Raw genomic sequence first — 9,774 nt, 5'->3', positions numbered from 1 at the left:
ACTTACATGACGTAATTAATAATGACATCAACAACTTGCAATTCTAAAACCGCTTCTACAAAAAGTATTTGATTTCTATGAAAATAAATAAGTTTCGCTTTCCAATTTTCGATCTTAGCAAAGAATAGAAATCTTTTAAAATGTTTATTATAGAAACAACATATCAAACTGATACGTTGCACATCTATGATGTCATAATAACCATTATGACCTCGTGGCCTCGGAAATAAAAGTGTCACGCATCAGTGATCACAGTAAATCGGCCAATCAGCTACTGCCACGTCATAAAAGAACAAACAAAGAAATATTTGCCCCACCAAGTGGTAGAAAGTGCAAAACATCGAACGAAAAAATTTCATAACAATAAACATTGTGACATCATCTATGGCAAAGTGACATCATCAACAAACTCTTGTTCGGACAATAACATTAATTATGACATCATAAACAGGTAAACGAAACAATATCTCGTTAGTTCACCAACAATTGATGACATCATAATAGGTATTATGATATTGCACTAAAGTAGCACCGAATAAATATGAGGTTAAAATTCCCCCTTAGGGGGTGGGGGTTGTTCACTATTGGTGTCGCTTGACACTTTAGTGGGTGGGGGTTGTACACTATTGGTGTCGCTTGACACTTTAGTGGGTGGGGGTTGTTCACTTACAGTGTCGCTTGACACTTCAACGGGTGGGGGTTGTACATTATTGGTGTCGCTTGACACATCAGCGGGGACGTCAATCTCCTCGAGCATAATTTCATCTGTAAACAAAATTTCCAGGTTTATATGTTGTGTGTGTGTTCTTGGGCAGGAGCAAGACACTTAACTTGCTCCAACCCAGTGGTCATCACTTACCCGCTTTATGTAACTTACTTATCCTCGCTTGGCCGGGCAACAAAGTTGTTATAACACGGGTATTCTGTTTCATACACCTCGTTCCCGCTTACTAGTTACCATGTATGTGACTTATTTATCCTCGCATGGCGGGGCAACTACAGTCGTTATAACACAGGTGTTCTGTTTCATACACCTCGTTCCCGCTTACTAGTTACCATGTATGTAACTTTGTGAGTGATTATTTTTCTGCACAAACATTTTTCCAACTTACGCAGTGGTTTGAGATGATTGGAAAGAAAAAGACGAAGCTCCCCCGCATCCCGGATCAAATCCCTGATGATCCCTCCTTCTTTAGTGAAAAGGAACATCGCTGGGATGTTGACGATTGTTTCGTCGTCTCCTGCCATCGCAAACGGGGAACTCCCTTCAAATGATGAGTCAGCAACATTGTCTGTGATGTCATAAAACATTACTTTGCATTATTTCGAGAGATTCTATCTAGAGCCAACTGAGGCAGTTTATAAACACTCAATAATAGAGATTCCATTCTATAAGGGTGAGGTCTTCAGTGAGGCACGCCTGAGATGTAGGTCTATTACCCCAACACCCAGGGTGCTACCATCTAGACCCCATTACCCCAACACCCAGGGTGCTACCATATAGACCCCATTACCCAAACACCCAGGGTGCTACCATCTAGACCACATTACCCCAACACCCAGGGTGCTACCATCTAGACCCCATTACCCCAACACCCAGGGTGCTACCATCTAGACCCCATTACCCCAACACCCAGGGTGCTACCATATAGACCCCATTACCCAAACACCCAGGGTGCTACCATCTAGACCACATTACCCCAACACCCAGGGTGCTACCATCTAGACCCCATTACCCCAACACCCAGGGTGCTACCATCTAGACCCCATTACCCCAACACCCAGGGTGCTACCATCTAGACCCCATTACCCCAACATCCAGGGTGCTACCATCTAGACCCCATTACCTCAACACTCACCAGTTATAATGATCCCAACAGCTCCTTGTGACTCCGCCACCTTAGCTTTCTGTACAAACATACAACTTCCACGTTCGGCCACCACAATCTTACCCTTGACCGGGTGTTGGGAGTTAGAACATCCATCAACTGGGTCGGATATTACTGCGTAGCCCGATACCTAAGGATGCAGTTGTTACCACAGGGAGCCTTGAACCCGGGAGCCTCCAGTTACGAAGCACACACTGAATCGTAGCCACCACAGTGAGCCTTGAACCCGGGAGCCTCCAGTTACGAGGCACACACTGAATCGTAGCCACCACAGTGAGCCTTGAACCCGGGAGCCTCCAGTTACGAGGCACACACTGAATCGTAACCACAACAGTGAGCCTTGAACCCGGGAGCCTCCAGTTACGAGGCACACACTGAATCGTAGCCACCACAGTGAGCCTTGAACCTGGGAGCCTCCAGTTACGAGGCACACACTGAATCGTAGCCACCACAGTGAGCCTTGAACCCGGGAGCCTCCAGTTACGAGGCACACACTGAATCGTAGCCACCACAGTGAGCCTTGAACCTGGGAGCCTCCAGTTACAACACACACTTACCCCTCCTTCAATTGAATCGAAACTGGGACCAAACTGCGCTGGTTGGGCCCGTAGTGCAAGAGATCCTTTGTACGGTCTACTAAGTATTTGTATGTACAGTGGGTTTTGTGGAGCTTCGGCTTTCTTGGATAATTCCATCATCTCATGCATGAACATTGTACCTTCCTGGGGGTTGTTTAGTGGGTGTAAGTTGTTTAGCTATATATACATATAAACAATCACACACAAGTAACATACGTGGTAACTTGTAGGCGGGCACGAGGTGTATAAAACAGAACACCTGTGTTATAACGACTGTTGTTGCTCCACCATGCCAGGATAAATAAGTTACGTACGTGGTAACTTGTAAGCTGGCACGAGGTGTATGAAACAGAACACCTGTGTTATAACGACTGTCGTTGCCTCGCCATGCAAGGATAAATAAGTTACGTACGTGGTAACTTGTAAGCGGGCACGAGGTGTATGAAACAGAACACCTGTGTTATAACGACTGTTGTTGCTCCACCATGCCAGGATAAATAAGTTACATACGTGGTAACTTGTAAGCGGACACAAGGTGTATGAAACAGAACACCTGTGTTATAACAACTGTCGTTTGTCCCGCCATTCGAGGATAAATAAGTTACGTACGTGGTAACTTGTAAGCTGGCACGAGGTGTATGAAACAGAACACCTGTGTTATAACGACTGTTGTTGCTCCACCATGCCAGGATAAATAAGTAACATACGTGGTAACTTGTAAGCGGGCACGGGGTGTATGAAACAGAACACCCATGTTATAACGACTGTCGTTGCCCGCCATGCGACAATATAAGTTACATAACTACTACCTATAAATCTATATAAGGCTTATAAGCAGTCGTTGGTGGGGCAACTAATCTAAGGTAAAATGCGCTAAGATATGAACGTACTGTAGCATCCCTTGGTGTAGAAGCCATGTTGTGGTGTTGCACAAGCTGGATCTTCCCATCCTTCAACACAACCATGGTTATCCCCATCCTTTTAAGGATCGCGATGTGTTGTTGGTTGTTTGGGATCAACTCAGATGCTTTGAGGGTTCGGGGGCCGACCCATTGGGTGGGAGAGGGGGTGGGGCTGTTGGGGCTGGAATAAAGGGGGGTGTTAGATGAGGTGGGGTAAAAGGGGGGCAGGGTGTGGCAGTATACTTGGGGTAACATATTAAAAAATATCCTTTTTTTTAATGCCAACTATAAACTACCCTTACATCACTTAAAATATACAATATATTGTTGTTGCCAGGCATATTATACTTGTTTTGTAAAACAGCTCTATTGCCATTTATCTTGGTACCAACATTTCACAAATAAATGCTACAATAGCTTTTTATTATTTTATTTTTACACTCTACAAGAGTTCTTGGGTTAACCCACAACACCACTATTATGCCCCACAAATATATGATGTCCCCTTAATTAACCCATACACCCACCACTGCGTTGGCTGCTTCACGTTAATCGCATCAACTTTGACAGTGCTGCGCAACTCGTGGATTGACCTCAAGTTTCCGCTCTTAACGTAATCAGAATTAGAACATGATCGGTCAACACTGGACAACGTGAACTTGGTTTTCGTCTGGAAACAGTAGAATTATTTATGCTGAAGAAGACTAGATTATAGAAGAGGTTATACGACATGTTATGTAAAATTAGAGCCCAGATATTGGATGCTAAACTCATGTTGAGCAGATGTTTCAAACTATGTTGATTATCAATGCTGAAGAAAACTCAAATCACGGTTAGAAAATACGGGATATTATGCGTTAACGGTGTCCATCCTATCCCACAGTAATATGACATTTGATGTGAAACTAGAACCCAGATATTGGATGCTAAATGAAGGGGTAACAGCTTAAAACAGGTGTGCTAAAATATTTGTCACCCCTGTTTCAAAACTCAGGGTAACATGTTACCCTAAGCACCCATAACATTATCTCTATATTTATGATGTAATATATAGGATTATGACATCACAACCGACCTTATTATGAGGCGATAGTAGCGATAGTTTGAGAGGTAGCAGATGCGCCTCAGTGGTTAACACATAGTTGTCAATGTTGATCCCTAGATCCTCTGGGGATGGTGAGAAAAGTAAGTAAAGATATTTAAACATCTCGGCAAGGAAGTAAGAATCCATGCGGTCCTCGTGGGTGAAGGTACGAACATCCTGTAGTAGGGGGTGTAAATATGTTGCCGCATTAAAGACATAAGTTGTTGCATTAAACTGACCGTCTGTTTGTGCCGTTAAATGGAAACAACACATCAATAAGTAACAACAACAGACACAACAAGCACAACAACAACAACAACAAACCTTAATCCCAGCGTACCCGCATTCCACCCTCGCTCGACTCTCAAGGTTTTCCAAAATTGTTTTCCCAACTTGTAGGTAGTATGGGTCGCCCGTTGCCTGGTAACGTGATGATGTCATTAGTTATGATGACATCAGTCATCACTACATATATAGCTTGGTAAACTTAAATATAAGATTTTAAAATCCTGAGAAGCTAGAAATTAAAGTTGCTGCAAAGCTCATTAGTTGTGATGTTATGATTACATAACTAATACGAATGCACACTATGGTAAACTACATAGCCAAGCTAAACGTTTAAATTCATGGTTAGCCACTGGGTTGGAATAATTGTCCACACACCCACAATGGTGGCAGCCTCAAGTTTTGAACCCATTACCTCTCAGTGCCTATACTTAACATTACACTTACATATCCCTTATTATAACTTACCTTGTATAGTAGGTAGGTACTTTCAGCGAACTCAGGACGAAGGGGATACTGCCCCCAATGTACATCGAACGATGTTGTGAAAGCTTCAGGGAGGAAAGTATGACGAGTGAATACTTGGTACAGGAGTTCGTGCGTCTCGATGGCTGATTTTAAATCTCCTTTCAATACCTGGGGTGTAATGGTTGTGTAAGTGGGTGCATGGAGTGTATGGTGGACACATATTAACATGGAGCACATTTCCCTCATGAAATGACACTTTGGACACATAAGGTACATGTTGCACATATGACACCTTGGACACATATGGCGCATTTAACATGCACACATTACAGACACTTGGACACAAATGACACAGCGGACACAAATGGCACTCATTGAACATTGGACACGTATAACACAAATGACACATTGGACACCATGGACACATATAACACATCAAACACAGCACCTGTAGTCCGGGCCAGAATGCTGACAGTGCGTCGATGAAGTTCCTTGCTGCCGTGGTTGGTTTGTGCATCAACACGTCGATCATCATCGGGCCTTGTGCTACGTATTGCTTGATGGCCTGTAGGGGGGTTGAATGTAACTTATTTCAAAAAAACCAACAGTCTATAAAACATTACACCTAGAAGCAACAACCTTACCTGATAATGCGTATTAAACCTGTGTAGATATGTGTCATCACCCAACAATATATAAGCTTTCAATAAATATTCATAATATGAATCAATGCCGGCTCCTATTCCACTTTCTTTCCTGTGATGTCATAATATACATTGTTATGTATAAGAACACCATTGTAATATAATTGCTATATATAAGATTAATGCTCATGAAGACGATCCTTGTAACGAAATAAGTCATGACTAAGTTCCATGAAATACCTACAATCTATTTAGATAAGATGATTTCATTGAAGGCAAAATTTATGCCATGTCTCAAACCCCCTAACCGCCCATCCAACCCACCCCCCCTCTAACCCCCACCCCCTCTAACCCCACACCCCCCCTCTAACCCATACACCCCCTAACCCCAACAACCCCCACCCACCTAACCCACTCCCCGTTCTCGACATTAAGTACGGTCCCCATAAGATCGGACGATCGTTGTCTCCTCGACCACAAATAATCCATGGCTTCGCGTGCTCGATCCTCGTACACTGGGTCGCCTGCAATATTACCAATGTAATGTTATGTTTAAAACATATAGTTACAATGTTTGAATATTATAATTATACTGCATATTGGGTCAACTGAAAAAAATCATTAAACGTTTCAGTAAAATTTTACCAAAACTTTTGTCAAAAGCCTAATTATATATATATATATGTAAAAAATAATAATTAAACAAATCCACTGTAAGCAAAAGTTTCCCAAAATACATTTAATGATTGTAGAAACAACGTTTCGATATAATCGGATGATTTCATTGTTTGGTAACAATTAAACAATTATCATCACGAGAACAATGGAAGTAATTATGATTCAACAATGGTGATTGTTAGAAAATGTTACGGCATCTATATACCTATATATACCTATAACAAAGGATAATATTATGAGTGTGAAAGAGATCTTGTGGCAATTGTTTGTTTTGTGATCTTAAAGGACCAACATTTCATCTGCCATAAGTCAAGACATCACCAGGGTTTGCTGTTAAGTGTCTTGTCCATGGACAGATACGCCAAGCATTGGCCCTCTTTCACACTTATAATACACCCGGCACCAACATATTTAGCGTAACCTCCACAATAATATCTGTATAATGTCATCACCTGTAAATCTAGATAACGCCGACATCTCCAGTATAGTCGTCCCGGCACACGCGGTGCAAGTGTCGCGATCTTTCAATCGACGAACGGATCCGGTTGATAAGTTTATCTGTAATATAATGATTGTCAATATTTCTGGCATGCATGAATATCGGAGTTATAAAAAAACCAATAGTCTATTTCATGTTGTTAAGGTCTTTAACAAGACTATTTATAGACAAGCATAAACCTAACTTGTGCTTATTTATCCTCACATGGGGGGGGGTCAAAACAGTTACCACGTATGTAACTTTGTGGGTGATTGTTTTTATACATGACTGATAATTTGGACAACTCATCTGTGAACAAATTATAACCATGCATCGTAATATACATATATATGACATCACAATGCCCTTACACGACTCATAGGCATCCCTGTTGATGTATTAAACGCTGGTAACAACCTGTCACCAAGCTCCTTAGCCATCCTAAGTAATGAACCATTATACCACTTCATCCGGTTGTGACTTTCCTGGAGTTCTAATGCTGCTGAGTGACCACCAAGTAAACCCCTGCGTGCACAGGCGTAAATAGGGGGTGGTATGGGGTGGCATTTCGACCCAGATTTTGAAACGGGTGACATCATAATATGTTTTAACATCCTAGTTTTACTGGTATGGACAGCTAGGGTGTCGTTTTGGAAGAAATAGACTCGATCCCAAACAAGTTAAATATGTAGCAACTACAAAACTCAGTGCTCACAAAATAAACAGCATAAATCTAAGTTTTTCGTTAAAAGACAAACTTAGTTTTACAAAGTCAACAACATTTAAACATTACAATCTTGTACCAAATATCTTCAATGTGTTAGATTTCTTTAGGTTATTTCCTTCAGATAATTTATTAGAATATTAAAAATACTCCTCAAAAAAATATTAATCCAATAATATAGAATAAAATATATATTATATAATTAAACAGCTCTTATGGTAGAATTTTTTACACCATTGTTTCATCTGCCATACGGGAAGACATCACCAATGTGTTCATGATTCAGGATATATTACCAAATGGCGGATGCAATGTTGGTGTGATAAAGATTTGTTTGTGGTCATGCATGTATGAGGAATTTAAATGTTGATAATCTAAAATTTTACCATGTTGTAACAACATTTACGTAACCACATCACATCCATTACCTTATATATACCTTACACCACTTTACTTAAATACAAGACATAACCACCCCACATATAAACCCCCTATAACCCCCTCACCCCAGCATCCTGATATTCGTCTCAAACACAGACACGAGAAGATCAGCGTTCAACGACACATCGCGTTCCACTCGACGCACGGCCACCTCGAACTCATCGTGCAACCCAAGCAGCGCAAGCGTGTCCAACGTGTCAACAAGGGTCAACGAGAAACTGAAACAAAAATACTTTATGGGAAATTTTCTTTATATGATTTTTTTTTAGAAAATTGGAAAACAGTCAACAAAATAGGACACAGCATAATACAACGGGAGTTTAAAATGTGCAATTTATAACAAATCAGAAACTGCAAAACATGCTGGAAATTGAATTCACAAAAGGAACGAGACGTCAAATAAACAATGAATATTAGAAATATAAAGATGTAACAACATAGATACAACATATACAACCATAGAAACAACATACTTCCCCAGCGTATCATCAATGTCGCCCCTTGAAGGCGTAACACCCCGTATTCGACCCTTGCATGCGATCGGCATCAACTCATCTGCGGGGTATGCGTTGGTCATATAAGCGTTGTATGCGTGGTTGAACATCTCAAGGACTTTGTCTCTGTGGGGTGGGGGTTATATTGGTAATATAACTATTTAGCATGAATATCTTGTCCTAGTTGTGTGAAAAAAATAAAACCTGATTATTCTGGTATAAAAAGACAACAACAGTTGAGAGGTTGGGGTTAGATGGGTTAACATATATATTTATGTGCAATGTTGGGCAACTTTGGCCTAAGTTTCCACATCTCAAGTGCATAACTATACAGCGTCGAGCCTTGAACTTTTGTTCCTTTGATCTACAGAGGAATCGCTCTAACCAAGTTGGCAGATGGCAGTTCCTGACAAGGTCTCACCAAACTATAGTAAGCAACCAGAAGTATTAAATAAAATCGTTCGTACACCTGTATATCTTGCACGTTGGCTTTGCTCCATAAACTGAGCAATTTGTTTGCGACCTCAAGCCAAATAGCAATATATACAGAGAGTAGCGATAAAGCCACAAACCCATAAACAGCCCCACCTGAGTTCGAGCCTCTGCGTTGAAGCGATCGCCTTCGGCCCCAACGCTTGCCCGGATAAACACATGACTGATAGGAAGCATGAGACCCACACATACGGGGGGAACCTGTACAACCTTAGTACCTGAACCATTCTGCTGTATGAGGTGGAAACCACCTTTATTATTAACTTTCTGCGTTTATATCGGCTCTAGTTTGTGTGATTATCCTATACCTGGAAAATAAGCAGAAATTTGTGATTAATAAATGAATGACCATGTATTGTCTCTTAGGCAAGAACTTAATACAAGTAAAGGTAAAACAACATTGTTTATAACACGCTTATGGATGAACATACTCTGCATGAATGGATTTACCCTACAACACCAAATCAAACGGATTTTTAAGATTATACAGCAACACACTATACAAGTTGTAAATATAATTGGACCTAATGAAGATCCTCCCCCAACCTAATGAAGAATCCTCCCCCAACCTGCCCGCTAACTCCTATAAACATCAAACTAATACGCAACTTAACGGA

At 41.1% G+C, this 9,774-nt stretch overlaps 1 protein-coding gene across 3 annotated transcripts; it reads right to left on the bottom strand.

Annotated features, from left to right (window-relative positions):
- Positions 1-125: 125 nt before the first annotated feature.
- On the bottom strand, positions 126-9,489 carry LOC149725946 (ER degradation-enhancing alpha-mannosidase-like protein 3). Of its 3 annotated transcripts, none has more exons than XM_089891045.1 (17): positions 9,254-9,489; positions 8,645-8,791; positions 8,237-8,389; positions 7,378-7,531; positions 6,981-7,086; positions 6,257-6,374; positions 5,851-5,962; positions 5,655-5,771; positions 5,207-5,374; positions 4,778-4,873; positions 4,445-4,630; positions 3,897-4,039; positions 3,358-3,550; positions 2,447-2,611; positions 1,860-2,019; positions 1,098-1,292; positions 126-765 (listed from the first exon to the last, which is right to left on the bottom strand). In XM_089891045.1, exons 1-17 carry the CDS (start codon positions 9,382-9,384, stop codon positions 548-550), a joined length of 2,562 nt encoding a protein of 853 aa, XP_089747171.1. In that variant the 5' UTR covers positions 9,385-9,489; the 3' UTR covers positions 126-547. The 3 variants fall into 3 exon arrangements, with proteins under 3 accessions (XP_089747171.1, XP_089747172.1, XP_089747173.1); XM_089891046.1 differs by having other exon boundaries at positions 1,113-1,292; positions 9,254-9,488; XM_089891047.1 differs by lacking the exon at positions 126-765 and adding an exon at positions 914-936 and having other exon boundaries at positions 1,035-1,292; positions 9,254-9,488.
- Between the last annotated feature and the right edge of the window lie 285 nt (positions 9,490-9,774).

This window comes from Ciona robusta, chromosome 13 (genome assembly GCF_009617815.1).
Source record: "Ciona robusta chromosome 13, ASM961781v2".
NCBI lineage: Eukaryota > Metazoa > Chordata > Ascidiacea > Phlebobranchia > Cionidae > Ciona > Ciona robusta.
This window is presented reverse-complemented; position numbering and strand designations above follow the sequence as displayed.

Bases quoted from the DNA above. Each gene is read 5' to 3' on its own strand.
- LOC149725946 (XM_089891045.1), bottom strand. From the start codon at position 9,384: ATGGTTCAGGTACTAAGGTTGTACAGGTTCCCCCCGTATGTGTGGGTC. The intron at 4,631-4,777 runs GTTTGTTGTTGT...CCCCTACTACAG, and splicing joins GCGGGTACGCTGGGATTAAG to GATGTTCGTACCTTCACCCA. The intron at 3,551-3,896 runs GTGGGTGTATGG...CCTTTATTCCAG, and splicing joins GTGAAGCAGCCAACGCAGTG to CCCCAACAGCCCCACCCCCT.